General features: G+C 34.8%; 1 protein-coding gene across 2 annotated transcripts; it reads left to right on the forward strand.

Moving 5' to 3' along the window:
* Positions 1-13,228: 13,228 nt before the first annotated feature.
* LOC145157112 (protein IQ-DOMAIN 10-like) lies at positions 13,229-16,689 on the forward strand. Of its 2 annotated transcripts, none has more exons than XR_013737100.1 (7): positions 13,229-13,986; positions 14,076-14,236; positions 14,327-14,545; positions 14,958-15,008; positions 15,097-15,190; positions 15,776-15,950; positions 16,176-16,689. XR_013737100.1 is itself a non-coding variant. In XM_079076238.1 (7 exons), the coding sequence occupies exons 2-4, from the start codon at positions 14,153-14,155 to the stop codon at positions 14,967-14,969; spliced, it is 315 nt and encodes a 104-aa protein (XP_078932364.1). In that variant the 5' UTR covers positions 13,229-14,007; positions 14,076-14,152; the 3' UTR covers positions 14,970-15,008; positions 15,097-15,190; positions 15,776-16,088; positions 16,176-16,689. The 2 variants fall into 2 exon arrangements, 1 of the variants encoding a protein (XP_078932364.1); XM_079076238.1 differs by having other exon boundaries at positions 13,229-14,007; positions 15,776-16,088.
* Positions 16,690-21,782: the final 5,093 nt, after the last annotated feature.

Consider the following 21,782-nt stretch of genomic DNA (forward strand, 5'->3'; position numbering starts at 1 on the left):
ACTAACACGCTCAATTATAATCTCTTTTACCTAAATGAGTTAACCAACACAAGCTCTTTGAATTAACCCTAACTTTTTACTGTTCAATTAAACAAGCTCTTAATTAAAATAGAAAAGCAGCTTTATGATTTGTGTAAAATTCCCAACAATACCCAATACTTCTCACAAGCTCGGAAGCGTAAAGATATGATTTTTTCAGTTTATATCATAGTTAAATCCCAACATGGAACCAATCTGATACTTGTTACTTATTACAAGTTGATAGAACAATGATGGATTCTATTAACTGATTAACTCGAATGATAAAAACCCTAGCTAGGTGATTAAACTAACAAGAATTAAAATAAAAAATTCATTAAGTCCAAAACTGAAAAATCTAGATAAAACACAAAAAGAAAACAAAATCTAAAAACTAAGCACATGAAAAGTACTAGTCTATGCAGAAGTGAAAACTAGGGTTTTAGCCAGACATGGATAAAAACGAATCTAAGCTAAATAAAAGAAACATTTACTGATAAATCTAGATAAACTAGATGTGTGAGATTATTCACAACTTCAGATCTTCATAAATCGTTAAAAGGTATCAGAAATCGTCTTTAGAACTGTCTTCCGTCACCTTGAACCATCTAACCTTCTAATCTGATAATGAGAGTCTTATTTATATACGAGATGGAAGCTTCCGGAGAAAGAAAGCAAAAAATGTGATCGCAGATGTTAGATATGTGATCGCAGAATATATGATTTTTTCCTTATTTACCACTAAATGATGTACGAGACTATTTTCAAAGTTTTCAAAACTTTGGGACAAAAATGTGATCGCAGCAGGTGTTTATGTGATCGCAGCAGGTGTTTATGTGATCGCAGATTTTGTTTTTTTCTTCAGATGACTTCCAGATGACTTATTTCGACCCTGGGAAACTTCGTTGAATTTATGCGATCGCAGAAAAAAAATGTGATCACTTCCACGATCATAATTTTGTCATATGTGATCGCAGATTTGGCCTTTTCACATACAAGAAAGTCGTCCGAAATTTTTTCTAGTTTCCGGAACATTTTGAATCTCGTCAATTGGAGTTACGAATCATGAAATATGGTCAAAATAATGACAGGGGGTCAAAGCTGCCAGTAACAGCCTTTAGGCTTTAGATTGCAGCAATCTGTCTTCGTATGATCAATTCGATCGAATGTTTCTTGACCAAAACATCTTCCAAGAATTCCTCAACACCCTCCTTCATTTCCAACTCCATTTAGACTCCAAATATGCATCCAACTACTCCCAAAGTACCGCTCCACTCGAAATATCTGAAAATGACACAAAAATGCTAGCAGTACGGGAATTCTGATAAAAGAGATCAGTTGAACATTATTTAAAAAAATGACATGAAAATTTACAAAATATGATGCAAAATGCTAATAAAAACTACCCTAAAAGATGCATAAAATGACATTTATCAAATCTCCCTAAGCTTGAACCTTAATTGCCCTCAAGTAAGAAAAAGATTAAATATTATAAACAAATGGAAAGATGTAGACGACCTAAAAAGAATTTAGAATAAAAACTAAAATAAATAAAAGGAAACTTAAAAACTTCAACTAAAAATACTTCACTTCTGTTTTTCTTCACATAATCAGATTTCACAACGAGAAAGCTCCAATGAAATCACTACCTAGACAACAGTCTCAATACCTTTATTGCATATTCAGAATTCATATAATAAATCAAACCAAGCTTGAGCAAATAATTTTTACGCCAAATTAAAATTTTTAAAACAGTGTGTTTTTAAAAATAATTTTCCAAAAAATCGTTTAAGAAAAACTTAGCTTGACCGACTCCTCATTTTTTCCGAACTCGTTTAGTAAACGCAGTGAGCTCCATTATGGACAAAAAATTCAAGCTTACCCCTATGATGCTATTATGGAGGGATCTATCTCATTATACCATACATCTTCTTTGTCTTGATCAACTTTTAAGATTTAACTTGCTTGCTTCTTGATTTCGACTTGAACTTGACTTTGATTTAACTTTGAATTTCAGATTTCTTCAAGTTGCTTGATATACCATTTCTAATATATATATATATATATATATATATATATATATATATATATATATATATATATATATATATATATATATATATATATATTGGCTGGGCGCAGATTTTACTTTGAGGACCACCATATCTTCAATACTTCAAAAAATGATAATAAATTGTGTGGATATAACAAGAGTTCCCTCCTAACCTCAAAAGACACCTAATATATAAGGTTCAGTACTTCAAGGAAAGATAAGAGTTATCCAATCTAGGTTCTCATTAAGGCATTTAAGGAAATTATTTCTAAAACAATGTTTGTTTTTCCATCTCACACTTCCATTGTAAAAATTATCCGACTCATATGTTGGTTCATATTTCGAAAACATTTAAACAACTTCTGATTTGAAAATATATTTCTTAAAATTGATTGTAGTGAGACTGTTATTTTCGGTTCCTATCACACTTCATCTTAATAGAGCTATTGAATGTAAAAATATATCCTCATCTCATGTAAAAAAAAATTCAATTTTTTTGATTTTTTTTTTTATTTTTTAAATGCAAAAAAGTAAAAATAAAAATCTTTTTGTTTTTTTTAATGCAGAAAAATAAAAAGGAAAATATTTTTTGAATTTTTCAGATTTTTAATAATCAAATACAATGCATAAAAATAAAATGCAAAAAGAAAAAAGAAAAGAAAGTTTGAAAAATTTAACCTTAAAAAAACTGAAAATTTAAATTTTTTAACAAAAAAGATGCTAATTTGCACACTAACCTCCTCCCCAAGCTTAAAATGATGCATTGTCTTCAATGTTCAGAGAGGAATGAACAACTCAATAAGACATATAAAAGCAAAAAGGTGCAGCTAGAAATGAATGTACCTAATAAGTTTGACGAAATCGGATTTTGACAAAGATATAGAGAAAACTCTGAATTTCAGCAATTATGTCGATCCTCTGATTTCCCCAAGCTTGCTTGGAACTGCGACCATCTCTTTATTGAAAGCAAAAAAAAAAAAAAAAAAAACTAAAAACTACTCCTCGAGTTGCCTCCCGACAAGCCGCCCATTTTTAACGTAGTTGGCTCGACTTTGTCCAACCAGATTTGCTAACTGGTGTCTTTGGGACTTCTCTGAAGCTCAAATTTCTTTCGTTTTCTGATCTTCCTTTTCTTTCCAAAAATCTTCTTTTTGAATTCTTTAGATTCTTTTCTTTTCATATTTTTATCTGATTCTTCCTCAGCAGATTTCAGCTCCTCCTCTTCCACAAGCTTATTTTTGTTTAGCTTCTTATCAGCAGCTAACTTCTCTTCTTTTTCCAAAAGTTTTTCTTTTTCCAGCTCTTCTGATATGGCAGATAAATTTCTATCTACAAATTTGTGTTGCACAAAAACATTAGAAAACTCACAACAGCCCTCAGATAAAGGACTGTTGATAACCAGATAATTAACATAAATATTATCAGAAGTATTATAATCATTCATTTTAAAATTGATCACATCCCCATCAAAATAATTGAGTTTTCATCTGATACGTCTAAATCACCCATGTCAAAAATATAAAAATCACCGGGAAAAATAAGCTCACCCACTTGGACGGGAACATCCTCAATACACCTTTTGGGTGTACTGTCGAGTGATCTGCCAACTAAAAGAGTGTCCCGGTTTTTTGTAAAGTTCCCAATTTTAATTTTTCAAAAACAGAAAAGGGAAGGACATTGACTGATCCACCAAGGTCAAGCATGACATTTGAAGGAAGGTTCCCCAATTTACAAGGAACTGAGAAAATCCCCAAATCCTTGCACTTTGGGGGCAAACCTTTTGTAACATCCCGATTTCCAGGAATGAGATTTCAGGGATTTTCAGGCAAATAAGAAAGCCTACTCGACGAGTTGGAGGCCCCGACTCGTCATGTAGAGATTAGTTATCCCGCGTGAATTTCAGGATCTACTCGATGAGTTGGAGGGCCCAACTCGACGACTAGGAGCTGGAAAGTGAAAACCCTAACTTTTAAGGTTTGCACCCTATTTAAAGATCCTTAACTTCTCTCCTCAGCCTCCCTTAACATCTTCACGACCAGAAAAGAACCCTAAGCGATCCAGCCTCTATTTTTGAGTGTGTGAGGTTAAAAGAGAGTGTGTTTGGAGCATTTATTGAAGAGTCAAGAGCTTGGAACAAGGAAGAGCTTGTAGATCCGACCTCTCCATTGTTGTGGCAGCAAGATTGAGGTATAAAGCTACCACCTTGACATTTCATGGCTTAGATCTTCCATTGTGAAAGAAAATGACCATTCTAGGGGAAAATGGAGTCAATTTCGGGTTTGAGCTTGTCACAAGGACATGATTTCAGATCTGGACTCCTCTAGGCCCCCATAATCATAAAGTTCTAGTCTTTAGCAAGTTATGGCCTTCTCATTACCTAAAACCTTTCCCTTAGCTTGGTTTTGGCATTTAGGACTATGCATGTATGTAAAGTTTGCAACTTTACGTGGAAACCATGCCCTGGGAGGTTAGATCTGCAATTTGGAGCTTTGGGGTGGCTTAAAAACGTCTGGATGAGAAATGGACTGAAGGGACTCGAGGAGTCCCATAGGCGACTCGACGAGTCGGATGAAGATTGTATGTATTGATTCTGCATGAACTCGGCGAGTCAGTAAGAGGACTCGATGAGCCAGTTAGGGGTTTCCCCCGACAATTGGACACACATGGACTCTATGAGTTGGTTGGAAACTCGGCGAGTCAATTAGGGTTTTTATGATTTCTTGAGTTCTTAAGGAACTCGACGAGTTGGGTCAACATGGACTATTGACTTTGACCGTTGACTTTGAATTTGACCAAGGGTTGACCATTTGGACTTTTGAGGGTATTTTGGTAATTTGGGATTTTGATGAACTTGGTCCATGGTGGTTATAGGTGGTGGAGCTCGTGACGGTGATTCAGGAGCTTGATTCTTTCAGTTCAGTTCCACATTGTGAGGTGAGTTATCCTCACTATACTCAATGGTCTAAGGCACCAAGGTCGGCCCTTTTGATTGTTATCCGGATTTGTTACTGTTGTGATATTATTAGTTCGATATCATGGTAGATAGGATGGCTATATGCTGTTATGATATGTTAGATCGGTATCCTGGTAGATGGAATGGTTATATGCTATCATGATCTGGTAGATCGGTATCCTGGTAGATAGGATGTTACTATGCCTAGTGACCTGTAATTCGGTCTGACTGTCTATTTATTGTTAGGTGATTACCTGTTATATGTGCACATGATTGGTTGGTAGTTGAGGGTATTCCATCTTGAGGATGATTGGACCATAGTATGTTGTCTCTGTAGACTGTTATATGATTATCTGATATAGGTGCACATGTTTGATAGTATGTGGGCATTCCAACCCGATGGTTGTGGGCCGAGAGTATTCCATCCCGAGGATGATTGGACTCATAGTATGTGGGCATTCCAACCCGATGGTTGTGGGCCAAGATTATTCCATCCCGAGGATGATTGGACTCATAGTATGTGGGCATTCCAAACTGATGGTTGTGGGTCGAGAGTATTCCATCCCGAGGATGATTGGACTCATAGTATGTGGGAATTCCAACCAAATGGTTGTGGGCCGAGAGCATTCCATCCCGAGTATGATTGGGCTCGTAGTATGTTGGCATTCCAACCCGATGGTTGAGGGCCTGGGGTATTCCAACCTGATGGTTGATTGGACCCATAGTATGTTGTTTGATATTGTATGTGTATTGTGTGTATGGGTATTTTGGGGGAACTCACTAAGCTTCGGGCTTATAGTTTTGGATTTTGTTTCAGGTACTTCAAATGATCGCGGGAAGGCGAAGGCGTGATCGTGCACCTCCTCACATTTTTATGATCTGGATTTCTGGGATACTCTGATGTTTAAACTATTTTGAAAACACTTTGTAATAACTTAATGGTTTTGAATGGTCGAAAAAGTTTTAAATTGGCTTGATTTTTATAGGTGTTACACCTTTTTGCAAAATTCCAGAAATATTTTCACCAGCTTTGATAGTTTCATTAAATTTCATTTTTTCTTTGAATTGCATATATATTTTAGAAATGGAGATAGGGGCTTGTACTCCTTCAGATTCTGCTTAGGTGGTTGTGGAGTTTCTTTTTTTTCCAGCTTTTTAGATTATTCTTCAACCAAAAACTCTTCATACTCATACTCTTCCCTTTTTTTTCTGTTTCTTTTACATCTTCTTCTTCTACCAGAACTTCTCCACACTCTTCATCAACTTCTTTTTTTGGTTCAGATGCGCCTGGGCCTCCATAACTTTTTCCACCTCTCAAGGAAATATCACTCACATTGTGCTTCGAATTATTTTCAATGTGCTCCGGTAATTTTCCTTGAGATTCCAACCGATCCACAGAAGTGGCAAGTTTAGACACTTGTTGTTCCAGATTTCTTGATACTAGCTCTGGTTTCGTTCTGAAATGTTTGGGTGCTCATGGAAAGACTCTTCATAATATCTTCTAAGGCCACACTGGAACTACTGGGTTGCTTATGCGAGTTCTGATTTTGAAAATTTTGATGTTGCTAATTTTGCTGATTCAGATTCTGAAAATTGGGCTAAAAATTTGGTTGCTAATAATTTTGCTCCTGATGGAATCAGGGTGGCATCTGATATTGTTGATTCTGCTGAAAATTATTATGATAATTATTCTGATAGCCTCTGATAACTTTGACTGGAGCAAAATCCTCTTGCAATAACGGACACATATCTGTTGGATGTTCCGTCTTCAAGCTGATTCGACATGGTTTCTTTGCAACAAGTTTTTTGTAACGCCCGTGTTTCTAGGCTAAGAATTAGTATGATAACGTAATAGTTAGGGTCAACAATTGTAACCTATTTTGAAGTGATAAAGAGGAATTGCTTGAATATTATGTGAATTATGTGATTTTATGTGCATTATACTTATTTATAAGATATAATAAATTAAGAATGAAAATAAGCGTCAAAAATAAAATAATATATAGACCCCATATCTATGAAGAAAGTTGTAGTAGTCGTGACAAGGGTTCCAGAGATATAAAGAACACCAAAATCCGAGTTATAACGAAGAAGTTATGACCTGTCGAAGTTTCACGACAAAACCGGCACAACGCTGTGTGCGTAAAAAGTGAGTTTGCGATAAAGTACTTTTTAGCCTTAGAGATCTAAACGAAAGTCGTAGTATACGTTAAACCGAGAGCTTGCATAAAAAGAACGCCCAAATCTGACTTCGTATGAGGAAGTTATGAATTTTCTAAGATTTGACATAACAGTATGCAGCCCGGAGTTCGAATATTAGATCGACCGATTTTTAGCCGATACAACCTACACGAGAAAAGAAGATCTCATTAATAGGAGCTAAGCCATAAAAAGACAGACGAAAACGGACGTCGGATGACAAAGTTATGAAATTTTAACAGACTTTTTCTGTCCCGGCCTGTTAAAATATAACTTTAAAAATAAAGTGAAAACTAGCCAACGGAGTCCAAACAAAAGTTGTAGAGTATGTCTCCACCTACGCGTGGATATAAAGAACGCCGAAAACGGAGCTCGTATGCGGAAGTTACGAATTTTAGAAGACAGAAGTGGAAAATGCGAGACCGCTCAAAAGAACTCCCCGCGTAGAAGAAAAGGACGCCCGGCGTACTCGTACACTAGGTCCGGAATCAGCCACGTCGTTCAATCCGAAGGTCGACACTTGCCCTCTTGTACACACCGCGTAAGCGGGTACGCCCTGTGCACCGAGGTACGCACAACATACCTGCGAGGGTACGCCCAACGTAACCGAAGTTCCAGCGCCAATAAAAGGGGTGCAAGGCCAGCCTTCATTCTTCACTCCTCACCCATTCTTTCTCTCTCTAATATCTCTCTAAACACCCCCAACCCCTAGTATCTTCTTAGTTCTAGAAGAAGGCTCCGGAGCGCCCAAAGGTTCCGAGAAAAAAAGAGCTTTTCGGCTCGGAAAGTTCCGCCCCCGCATATCCCGGTTTCTAGCAAACCTTGCGGTAAGTTTCGTCAAAGGAAAACAAATTATCAAGAAGCGAAGCGCTGCCCAAGTTAGGTATCATCATTTTAACAAGTGAGTGCATAGTCCCTTTCATCTTACACATAAATATGAAGTATTTAATATAAATTACGTGCTATGTGTGCATATTATCTGTGTTCTTGATATCTATGTTGGATAAACGATTTATACATGCTTTAATTAATTTAAACTGTATATGTATTTTATATCTACGAATATGTTGGGTAGAACATGGGTGGATGAAATAGTTGATGTGTGATGGAATAGAATGATGAGAGGTCTCGATGTTTACGATGATCCAATCATCTAGCGGAGTATAGATGACGACCACATACTATTCTAGACAGTCCAGTGGAACGCTAGCAGGCTCGCACCCTGTAGGTGTTTATTTGAACTACGTGTTCACCAGGTGTACTCCATCCCCCTTATGGTTGCTTTATTTGACATGTATTGCTGAGGAATCTCCTAAGCAATGATGTCCTCCCCGATGAAAATCCTTAGACTAGGTCCCTTGAATTAGATGCTTTAGGGACATAAAATGAGGATAACGGGAACGGGTAATCGGGTTGTTTGATTTGATGAAATTAATAAACTTAATTATTTTGGGTTGAAAACCCTATGTGCTCACCAGGCTCCCAAGCCTGACCCACTCAGTTTCTTGTATACAGGTAGTGGCATGAGAGCACATGAGTGATGGTCTAATGAGAGATCAATGGATTATAGGCCACTAGAATAAATAGATGTTGTAAGGCTTATGTTGTTTCTGTTTATGCTTTTGAACTATACTGACAATGACATCCTGAGGTTTTTTTTATATAATGAAAATACATTTCTTCGGAATTGCTTTGATAAATTCTTTATCATATTTTTGGGAACAAATTCCGCAACATATTTCTTTAAAAATATACTTTGATTTTCAAATAAAGCATAAACAAATAGGTCTTTTATGGCCGTGAAATTGGGGATGTCACATTTTTCCTTTGTCAAGAGCAGAACGACTTTTGTCAGTTCAGAAATATGAGACTCCAAATGGGCATTGCTGAGTTCTTTGACACCTCGTGGCTGATCTGGATACTACTTGTCTTCGTTTCCGGAATGTTTTGACTCTATCGCCAGCTTCTCGATCAGTTCTTGGATTTCTATTGGTGTCATATCACCTAAGGAACCCCCACTGGAAGCATTTATCAAACGCCTCTCCATGGGTGTCATACCTTCACAAAAATAGTTGTAGAGCTGGTAGTCACTGATCCCATGTTGTAGGCACCGAACCAACAACTTCTTGAACCTCTCCCAGTAAGTGTGTAAGACTTCTCTTTTTCCTTGTTTGATACCAATGATTTATCTTCTGAGACTGGAAACTTGCGTTTCTGGAAAATACTTCTCCAAAAACAGCTTCGCGAGTTCTGTCCAAGTGTTAATCGAATCGGGTGGGAGTTCATACAACCATTCTTTTCCTGGATATTGAACTGAAAAGGGGAATTCCCTTAAATTTATTTGATCTTCAGTAATAACATGCGACTTCATTCCTGAACAAACCACATGAAATTCCTTGAGGAATTTATGTGGGTCTTCGTTTTCTAGACCTTGGAATGTGGGAAGAAGATGTATCAGCCCCGATTTGAGTTCGAAATTTCGGGCTTCTGGAATGTGATGCAAAGGAGCTGCTAATTGACTTCTTGAGTGTACCACTCTCTGAGAGTCTTTTCTACTTCATCTCCACTCATGGCTGATTCTTCAGATTCGGATTCTGAAGGGTCTTGGTTTCAGATTTAACTGAGGGTGTTGGAGAGCATGTTTTATAAGGGCTGTTTGAAGGTGAAGTTGGGGGGTACTTTTGGAAAAAACAGATCTGGTTTGTTTCACAAGGGAGTGCCTTGTGGTGTGATGATTTATGGAGGTACTAAAGAGAATGAACCAAAGAAATCAGCTTATTGTTTTCTCTTTGCTGCTTTTTTTCTTCAGTTTCCTTGTAGTTCTTTCGATTTCTGGATCAAAAACTAAAGGTGTACGTACCTGTACAAAGATTTCTTGGCATAAAACTATTAGAAAGCACCGTGTCCCCAGCAATGGTGTCAATTTGTTAAACCGTCGTCGCACCCGATTTAAGAAAATAAAATAAGTACTGCTGGTTGCACTAAAAATATAGCACATAGAAGCAGGGTCGAATCCTTAGGGACACAGCCTAACGATCAATGCCTTTTTGCATAAGGCGCATTCTAGTCAAAACAGAAATTGTTAAAAAGGGGGATTTTGAATTAAACTAAAAACTAAAATTTGTAGTGAAAATAAATTAAACGAAAATCAATAATAAAAATGATTTCAGCTCTGCTGTGACTTTTCTAATAATGCAATCAGTTCATATCTGGTTATATGAGATGCGTTCTATCTAAGCTGGTATTGACAAAAACTAGCAAGCTCTAGTATAATCTCTTTTACCTAAATTAGTTAGCCAAAACAAGTTCTTTGAATTAACCCTAACTTTTTAATGTTCAATTAAAAAGCTCTTAATTAAATCAGAAAAGTAGCTTTATGATATGTGTAAAATTACCAGCAATACCCAATACTTCTCACAAGCTTGGAAGCATAAAAACATGTTTTTTTTTCAGTTTATATCATAGTTAAACCCCAAAACGGAACCAATCTGATACTTATTATTTATTACAAGTTGACAGGAACAATTACGGATTCTATTAACTGATTAACTGGATTGATAAAAACCCTAGTTAGATGACAGACTAACAAAAATTAAAATCAAACATTCATTAAGTCCAAAACTGAAAAATCTAGATAGAAACACAAAAAGAAAACCATATATGAAAACTAATCACATGAAAAGTAATAATCTATGCAGAACTGAAAACTAGGGCTTTAGCCAGACATGGCTAAAAACGAATTTAAACTAAATAAAAGAAATATTTAGTGATAAATCTAGATAAACTAAATGTGTGATATGATTCACAACTTCAGATCTTCAGAAATCGTTGAAAGGTATCTAGATAAACTAATAGTGGCAAACGTGGTCGATCATCCGGGACTTGGTTTTAATCAATAAATAAACCAAAATAGTTATGGTTTTATTCAAATGCATAAAAAGTAAACATAGGGGGGGGGGGGGTTGAAAACGAGTCAAACTAAAATGAAATACGGTTAAAGAAAATACTAAAAATAAAAAGTAAAAACAATCTGGTTTCAAGTTCGATTCACCTAATTAATGCAAGCTAATGATGAATCAATGTCAAATTAAATTATAGTCTAAGTTGGTACTTGAAGATACTAACAAGCTCTAGCATCTTCCATTCTCCAAATTGTTTAATCAAAACAAGCTCTTTGCATTAAACCTAACCTAACTAAACTACTCTAAACAAGCTCTTAGAAATAGATTGAAAGATCGCATTACGTTTTGTGTGAATGTTCCCAACAACATCCAATACTTCTCACAAGCTCGGAAGCGTGAAAACCTGCAATCTTAGTTTACACTGAAGTTAATCCCATCATAGAACCAATTCGATGTGTGTCACTTAGCATTAATTCATAAAACAATTACAGATTTAACAAATCAAATAACGAGAATGAACTAACCCTAATTCAAGCGGCCAACATGAACCGAGTTAAGAATCAAACGTTGGGTTATAGCAAATCTAAAATGATTAGAAGAATAACAACATAACATCAAATCATATAATAAACCATATAAAAAGAGAGTTCAAACACAAAACCGGATGTATTAATTTAATTAAAAAATGATAAAAATAAACTAAAAATAACTTAATCGACATTTGTATTATAATCGTGTAATTGTTGGAAAAGCATGATCATAAGTTGTGATTGTGCAATACTTTCTTAAACACTTTTTAGGTTGATCGGGCTCATTAATGAGTTTATCGAATAATGAATCATATTTGTCTAGCACTTGATTACAAGCTTTTCAACCAAGTAACAAAATCATCCAATTAAATCAAGTTCTTCAATTGGAACTAATTCACTACATAATTACCGAACAAACTCTCTATAATTATTTGAAAATTGCATTAATGTTCAAACAAATATATCATCCACAAGTGATTTTATCATATGCTCGGAAAACCAACAATTGTACCAATTGATTTCTTAATGTCAATCAACATTTTACGAAGTCAGTAACATTATTCGCTACTTAAGTTAATTAAATGGTCGATTGCGTAACCAAACAATCAACATAGAAATTCAATCATCTAAACCCTAGTTGAGGTGATCAAGTTCAAAAAAAATCAAGACAATGAAATTTATTTTTAACGGAAATCATATGGATAAAAAGGAAACAAGAAATATAATCAACAATTTCACTAGCAAATCTAAAGTCATTCATATGATTATAAACCGAATATTGATGCCCGTGATTTAACCGTTTAAGACGATTAAACCACTGGAAACTACAAAACAATCAAACAATCAAAGAAAAAAAAACTTACAAACAAAAAATAGAAAATTGTTTTGATGACAAAAACTAAAAGAAATCTTCAAGTCGATCGGTTGCTTTCTTTTTTTCTTCTTCATGCGTCAAGATGAACTCTTCCCAAAAATATGTGAGTGCCTCCTTTTTTAATAACCGATCACTCCCATTTTTTCTTTGCATCTAAATTCTGACGTGGCCTTATCAAACAGGCCTAGTGGACTATTAAGTTGTAACTTGGGCTGCTGCAATAAGATGTGGCCTGCTGGAATAAAATGTGGCTGCTGGAATAAAATTGATTGGTCTGCCAAGTGACAATAATCACACAAATGGGCTGTTGAAATTTTAATTTTGGACAAATTTCCCTGTACTGTTCACAAGGCCCAAACGTGCATCAAACTTTGACCAAATCCGATCTCCACCATTAATTAATATATATATATATATATATATATATATATATATATATATATATATATATATATATATATATATATATTAAAAATGTCCTAAGTTAGCAACAGTAAACTTGGTTTTTTTTTTTTGTCAACTTTGCCCTTAATTTTTCAAATTGACAATTTGGTCCATTTACTTTCCATACTATTATGTTTTTGGCATTAAGTATATTTTTCGTTCCTTGAAACTGTTACCCTTCCAATTGTGTGTATGTCGGTTGTCTTCCATGATAGTCTCTGGTCTCTTCCCAAATCAATGCGTGTTCCATTTACTTTCCACGTGTTCTTTTCCTATGCTATGGATTTTCCCATTTTGGACACGCTGTGCTCCTCCCATCGACTCACCGCCTCATCTTCCAATCAAACGCTGCCTATTCATCTTCCAATATTCCACCTCCTTCCTTCTTACTCCGATTTCCATCTGATCCTTTTTCTATCTACTCCATTTTCCCAATGCGTTCCCTTCGGATTGCTCCAATGCCGGCTTCCAATAAAAAAAAAAGACGAAACTGGTGTAGAGCACCGAATTCAGTCAACTGAAGCCACACATATATCCCTTCAGTATCTCAATCCCCCACCGCCATTATTCCGTTTCCACTTGCTGTTCCCACCGCTTTTTTTCTCTTTCTATTTGTTCCGATCCCGGTTCAAACCCGTGACGTTGACACAGGTGGAGAAGAACCAGGTACCTGCTCCGCTTCCTTCCTGATTGTCGGTGCGACAACTCTACTCGATTAACTTCTTTCCCTTCCGATTATTGCTCTGTTTCATCGATCGATTGAATCGTTAAATAAAACTTCTTCTTCATCTGTTTGTGTCTTTAACTATATGTGTGTAATCTCCACCGGAAGTAAAAGCATTACCCACCCATGTGTTCAATTCCAATTACCTTCAGTTGTAACGATTAAGGTATCGTCCCCGTTTTTTTAATCTTTCTCTGCCTTTCCATGAGGATATGTTTGTAAACTTTGGTAGTTCCCATTTGAAGCTCACAAAGTTTAGGATTGGAGTTTGTTCATGGAGCGATACCAGGTATTGGAACAATTTGGAATGGTATGATAACTTTGATTACATGTTCAAACATTTGCCCACCAGGTGTTTGATAAAAGTTTTGTATTCAGGGGGTTAAGGCATGTAACATATGGCGATTAGGAAAAGTCTAAAAAACCTTTTAGCGGAAATCTTGTGAACCAAAATCATGATCTTCTACATTTGTGGTGATAATAATGTGAAATTTGATCAACTTTATGTCAAGAGTCAAAACGAATTTCGTTATATGAACGTACGTGTAATAAGTTTCACAATTAGTTGATAATCTTGAATTTTTTTCAGGGGATAAATAGACTAATGTTTGACTTTTTTGTTGTGAAAGTTTCAAGAAAGAAAGTATTTCTGCAATTTGAAACGATTAGTAAGGTTGCAGATGCTTATGGAAGGCGATTTTGGCAAAAAGCAAACCTCCATTACTTTAACAAATTTTCAAACATGGAGCAGGATGCAACCCCAGATAAGAGCTCACAGACTGGCCGTGGTGGAAGACAGCGGGATCAAGCAGAAAAAGATTGACAATCAACTGACGATTGATGCTAAGGTCTGTATTCTTGAGATGATGCAAATTTTAACTCGGAAAAAATAAGTTTATTTGATTAAAGAAGCCAAATCTTGCTATTTATTCAATAATTTGACCGAGTAAGCAGAAAAAAGATAATTGAGTTTATTATGTAAACGAAGAAAGTATTCATTTATATATTTATTTATTTATTTATTTATCTTTTCTACTTACCATACAAAGATATGAAATAAAAATGGAGAATACTTCATATCAGTTAAAAGAAGCGAATTATGTATGTGTGACCTGCTCTTTATGCCTCTATGTATATCTGATATGGTATGTATGTGTGTGTCATCTGATATGGTATGTATGTATGTATGTGTGTGTCATCTGATATGAATTGTATATGTTGCCATTTTATCATGGGTTTTTGTTTTTGATTTCCATGCAGGGTCACCATTAGAGTATGAACCCACAACACCTTTTGACCGCTGATTTCACGGTTAGTAAGCCTATTTGATTCGTCTTTTATCCACAAATACAATTTTTTTCCCCAAATCTCTTCTGAAGTTACCGATTACCACTTTCAGTGGGGAATCAATGGTGTGCAAGGTTGAATATGTCGTTGGTTCAGGAAGAAAGAGTTTGATCAAAGCAAGGTCTCTCACCATTTTCAGAATCCAGGTTTCTTTCTTCTTCTTCCTTCTTCTTCTTCTTCTTCATCTTATTCTCTGCAAGAATTATTCAATATTAGTATTAAAAAGGTAACAGCTATAGGAATTGGTATAATTACGCAGTTGTAAGTCCAGATGACTTAATGTTTTTGATTTATAACCAATTTCTAGATGCAATGTGGATTGAGGGTTCAAGTAATCGTTTGTTTAATGTATTATGCTAAGTTCCTAACGATTGGTACCAGTATCTGAACAAACATACCTAAAAATTTGAATGGCTATATAGTATTTTCACACACTGATTGAAAGAACAGAGAAGAACTACTTCTCTAATTTGGATTTTCTTCTTTAAGTACTTTTAATTTTTTACTAACATGGACAAGGAATTACAGATGTTGATTGAGGGTTTTCGCCTCAATACTATAATTAAGCCATATATTAAATCTCAATCTGATATTTTCCTTTTTTGCTTTCTACTTTTTATTGATAATCTTAGCTGCAATTTATGTCATCATATTTCCTACTTGTCCATATATTATCAATGTTCTTAATGGTATTTTCACTTATTAATGATGGCTTTTCTTTTTTCATTCAGTTCTCACTGGTTAGAAATTCACATTGGTGCATCAATGAACACAAAGTCATGTCATTTACTCAACGATGGACCTGCTTACTTTGAACTTAAATGGATCACTGGCCTCATAAGGAAGCTCCTCAGTTACAAGTCCATTGGAATCCAGACAAAATTCTTTGCTAATAAGTACAAAGAGGTAAACCTTCTTCATTCTTCTATAAAAATTAAATCTTTAACCAGTGGAGTTGGTGGAATTTGTATTTACACACGATGTCAATTTTGTATATCCTCTAAGCACCGTAGTATCATCACAGTTCACCAAAAACATCAAGAGGTATTGCATAATACTTACATTCATAAACTTTGTTGATCGTTACATTTTGTTTAATAGTAAACAAAATTAATGCATGATCTTTGTCAGATGAATACATATGGTGAATGAGCTTCAGATAGATGAAACCAAAGTTCCAGACATATGTGCAACACTCTACAGAGATTATTGAATAACAATGACTTGATTCTTTCAGAGATTCAACTTATTAGATATCAAGGTAATATTGTAATTTGAATTGTTGGTTATCAGATTTTTAATTATTTTTTAGTTATATTTTTATGAATTTTGTTGTTGATTTAATCTATATAATGTCTATAAAAGTCATAAAGTGATTTTGTTACTATTACACACATCTTTTTTTACACACACTAATATTTTTTTGTATTCGATTTGTTTATGTTGAAGTTGGCCTTTTTTTGCATGTTTCAATGTTGTGCAATTGGTATGCTATCTTATTGATTGCCAGGTGAGCAAGAACCACTCTGTTCTGTTTTTTATCGCTATATGATGTCGGATTTTAGAGATAATCAAGGTTTTCATGTTTTTTACTATCTGTACCAGATGTAATTGTTTGCAATAAAGTAAAATTGGGGTTTTTATACGTTTTATTTATTCTAAAAAAATAAAAATGATCCAGAATTAATCCATACCAATATTGGTATTTCTTTTTGTCTTAATAAGGAAGTTCGAGGAACTAATGCTTCCCCTATTAAGTCAAAACTTTTCACAACTTTCCTCTTATTTACTATTTACTTTCAATTGTCCAATTGTGTTTTAACTTGCAAATTCGTATAAATGGTCATGGTTAGAGAGTCAAAATAATATTTCTAGATGCATCCAACAGGTTCCTCATGACGACTACCCCTGACCCATGCGGAGCATGGGAAACCTTTCTAGTTCAAATTAAATATCTATGGGCTAGGTAGACACTTATAAAATTTCAGCTCGATCCGACCACGTTTACCCCTCCATCCAAATCACTTTACAAAGACCGCGCATTGCTGCCAAATTTATAAGAAATCACTTAAATCGCTTCGTTTATTGCTTTGTCGTGGATGTTGGTACGAGACTTCAAATGCGGTTGCAGGACTTTCCATGTGACTTCTATCAACACACAAAAATGTCATTACTCATTACCTGCTTACATAAATCTTCACAAATTAAGCTTAAACGAGTAAAATTGTCCAAACAAACAATGTAATAAAACATATGAAATGCATGCTAAATATCAAGGTTCTAAATGGTGTGAGGTGTGGTGTGGCGGCAAGGTCAAGCCTCAAGCCATGACGAGTCATGATGTTTTTCAAGGCGTGATAAGTTTTTATTCATTAAAAAAAATAAATCACATAATTATAGAATTGTATCAAATATAACAGGTTTTTAGAAGTGTTATGTCAACACTTAACATGAGAAAGTTAACAACTCAATTCTTTCATGCTCGATCTAAAATAAAAAATAGAAAATAAAAAATAAAAAATAAAAAAACAAAAAAACCTACGCCTTCGAAAAAACTCATGTCATAACGCGTTAAGGCGCGCCTAGCCACGTTATTTGGGCGAGACGCCTCACAAAGACGTTTTGCATGTTTTCATAACGACTTCTTCATATCTCGCGCCATGGCACGCATTAGCGCCGCCATGACGCATTATTTAAAACACTGCTAAATATACACAATATGTCGTGGAAATGATTAAGAAAATATACTAAAATGATACATGAAAATAAACCTAACATCAATACTTTGTGACTTTTATCAATGATTAGTCAAGGAAGACCTAAGTATACTTTCTAAAGACAAAGGACGGAGATGAAGTGTTTGGATGGTTCAAGGTTTGGAAGACGATGATTGAGAAACAGACTGGGAACCATGTCAGGTCACTCATAATAGAAAATGGGTTGGAGTTCTGCAAGGCTTCGTTTGACAACTTCTACAAAGCAGAAGGTACAATGAGGCATCGCACTGTACGGCTAACACCACAACAAAGAGGAGTGTCAAAACAGATGAACCAAACGTTGGAATAGCATGTCGTGTGCATCCGAGTATCTGCTAATTTATCGAAGCAATTATGTTTGGTCGAATGTATATAATGAGAACTCGAAAGTAGTCTGTGTCAGTAAAGTGTCGAAAGTTGTATAGTTTCGACACTCTATCTATTTACAAGGCAATTCAGTTTCGACACTTAAATGTCTAGTCCTTGTAATTTTTTTGTGAGTCTGTTGTACCCTATAGATAGGGTAAGTAAATAGAGTAGAGTGTCTATCGAACTTAACGTCATTTGCATTTCTACTCTGATATTCTCTTGTACTCTTCAGACATAATTGAACCAAACATATCTTATTTATATCTCGTGTCCTTTACAGTTTTTATTGAATCAATTGTGTTCTTAATCAATCTCTAACTCTCATCAATTGGTATCAGAGAATAACTGACTCAACTGATTGAAGTTTTCTCGTAATTTTTCATTTTTTTGAATCGTTATTTTTTATTCAAAATCTTCCGCAAATTGAATCAGGAAACTGGTGTCAATTGATTGTATTGAATTGATTTTGCACTCTGTGTGTTATATCGATTGATTTCTGATCACTCTCTGATTGATTTCTTTCTTAGATTTCTATTTGAACAAAAAATTCTCTTTCTTTAAAATCCGTATAACAATGGCGAATTTCAGTATGAACATGATGACTAATTTCTCTCACTTGCTCGGATCATCAAAAAAAATTCCAATGTTGATTTTGGAGTATTATGAGCAATGGGCTGACAGGATGGAGGATTATCTGAATGGTATTGATGAAGATCTGATGAGATCCATAAGAAGAGGACCATTTAGTCAAAATATGTTAGTCGTTGTTGGTACGTTTGCAACTTCTGAGGACATGATCACAAGAAGAGGCAAGATGCAGGAAAACGATAAGAAATGTATGCATGAATTATATGGTGCTCTTCCACCAGTAGTTTACAATTATGTTCGAGTATGTGAAACTGCAAAGCAAATTTGGGATACACTGAAGGAGAAATATCAAGGAAATGAGAATACAAAGAAGAGTTCAGTCAAACAATGCTTGCTAGAGTTGGGAGAATTCAAGCAGAAGGAAACATAATCAATCGAATCATATTATGATCGATTGAATGAATTGATCTTCAAGTGTTCTCGCTATGAAGTGACACATTCATCACTCGAGTTCAATCTCACATTTCTCATGGGTTTAAGAAAGGAATAGAGAAATATCAGTTTGATGATCAAGACACAAGAAAGCTTTGATGGTTACTCTCTTGCAAACCTATACAATGTCTTGGAAGCACATGAATGTGAAATTAATGATATTGCTAAAGAAAGTAAATTGAGTTTGGGAGGACCTTTGGCATTGGTATCGAAAGTTGCTGCAAAGGAATCTGAATTCAAAGAAGAAGCTAAGGATATAGAAGAAGGATTCTTATTCAACTCCGATGATGAAGTAGTTGCTTATTACTCAAACAATAAGGTCATGAAATTCATTAAGAAGCCATTTAATGGGAAGTTCAAGAATAACTCTGAGGTCAAGGGTGTATCTTCAACTGGGAAAAAGGTGAAGGAAGCAGTAAAGGTAGAAAAGAAAGAGGTGGAGAGTTCGAATGAGAAGAAGAAGGAATTCAAGTTGAAGGGTGATTCTGGATATAATTGTAACTACTGCAATGGTTACAATCACTTAGCAAAAGATTGTTTGCTAAGAAAGAAATAAGAGAAGAATGGAGAGTTAATGACCAGGCTTATTATGTTGAGAAGCATGAAGAGATTCGATCTCGAAGAAAGGGTGTTTCCCTAATTTCTAGAGGAGATGATGAAGAAGAGGGCACATATCAAATATGGTCTTCAGGATCAGATGATGAGGAAATATGACATCCCACACACGGTGCATTGTATGCGGAACTGAAGAAGATTGTTGACGAGAGTGAGGATGGTGAATAAGAAAGAATTAAAGGCAGATGCCTTGTGAAGAAGGACGAAATAAAATCACCAATGAATGCAAAAGGTACGTGATCTTCTAATCTCATTTAAAATTCCTTCATCTTCTTTTAATGATGTTTTATCTGAGTTTGATAATACATGTTCTTATCTTAATGACATGTTAATCTCCATGTGTAGTGAATCAGACAATTCCAAAACCCTCTATTATGAAGCTAAGAATAAACTAGAAGAAAGAAGGGTTTAGTAGAATCTCTAGATTTAAGGATTGCTAATCTTTTAATAGATAGAGACTCTATTTGAATGGACAATATTATGCTTGTAAAACAACGAAAATCTATTGTAATACTGCTAGAAGGTTGTATGCGAAATTAACTAAACTTTATCATTCTGATGAGATTTGTAGTGAACAGCATCAGAAGCTACTTCCTTTTCTTGCTTTTAAAAGAGAACAAATAGAGAAAACCACATATGAGTGTGACAGCAAGTTAACAGATTATGATAAAATTCCAAATGATTCTTATGCATATTGTATTGTAGATATTAATGAGTGTTTGAATGCTGATGATCTTGTGAAAATTGTGAATGAGACCTTACCAAAAAATGAACAAGTCAAGATTTTAAACATGACTGAGATGTCGACACTTGGTTCTCAACAAAATTTTGCTGATATGGAAGATAATTCTGACAATATCAGTGAAATGGAGGAAGATGAATGTGTCGATTGCTGACGATTGTCTGTCATTAATGTCAATTCAATGACTAAAGGCATAGAATGTAATGATTCAATGTCGAAATTAAACAATGATCAATTTTTGACATCCAAAACATGTGATTCTCATGATTATGTCATGGTTAAGGATTATGTGAGTGATGATGATGAAGTTTCGAATAAGAAACCAATTCCAAGAGTTGTGGTAGATCAAGTCTTCAATGATTCAAAGGAGTACACAAAAGTGTTGAAAGACAAAGGAAAACATTATATTGAATCAAATGCAGTGGTTTATCCTAGGTTTAAGGATTCAAAAGATGTTGTGTTTCCAAATCAAGTCTTTTTTACCAAAGGAAATGGTGATAATGTAGCTCCTGAATTGAACAAGTTGGTAAATGAAGACAATGTGAGTGTGACGAAAGAGGGATTTTATTCCAATCAAAACACAATCCACAATGGTTTGAATAAAAACTTGAAAAAATTACAACAACAAAATAAAACAAAACGTGTTTGGGCCGTGAAAACAGAAAAATCTGTTGTTGATAATAAAAACAAAGGAAAATGTGTTGATTCTTTACCTAATAATCAAAAACATCAAAAGGTGAAAACACAAACTTTCAAAAGGGGGTAAAAATTGTGGCTTCTGATAAAGGGATTTCGAAATCAAAAGCACAAAATAAAGCCTAATGGAAAATGAAAAAGCTTTTCACAAAAAAGGTTTTTAAACAAAAATCTCCTGAAACAGCAAAGAAGTTTTCACAAAATGCAAAGAATTTTCAAAATAAACTATTTCAAAAACAAAATGATTTTCAAAGGAGTCGAAACTTTGTCCAAAATAACTTTCGACAATATGGTTTACAAGGAAATGGACAAAGGAGTTTTGATCAAAATCATGAACAAAGGAGTTTTGCGTAAAATTATGAACAAAGGAGTTTTGGTCAAAGTCATGGACAAAGAAGTTTTGGTCAAAATCAAAATGTTTTTTTAACAAAATAGTGTTGGTTATCAAAACCGGTATCAAAATCGTTTTCCAAATCATTC

This window comes from Lactuca virosa, chromosome 2 (genome assembly GCF_052849685.1).
Source record: "Lactuca virosa cultivar CGN04683 chromosome 2, Lactuca_virosa_CGN04683_v6, whole genome shotgun sequence".
Taxonomy (NCBI): Eukaryota; Viridiplantae; Streptophyta; class Magnoliopsida; order Asterales; family Asteraceae; genus Lactuca; species Lactuca virosa.

Bases quoted from the DNA above. Each gene is read 5' to 3' on its own strand.
- LOC145157112 (XM_079076238.1), top strand. From the start codon at position 14,153: ATGATCTTCTACATTTGTGGTGATAATAATGTGAAATTTGATCAACTT. The intron at 14,237-14,326 runs GTACGTGTAATA...TTGTTGTGAAAG, and splicing joins ACGAATTTCGTTATATGAAC to TTTCAAGAAAGAAAGTATTT.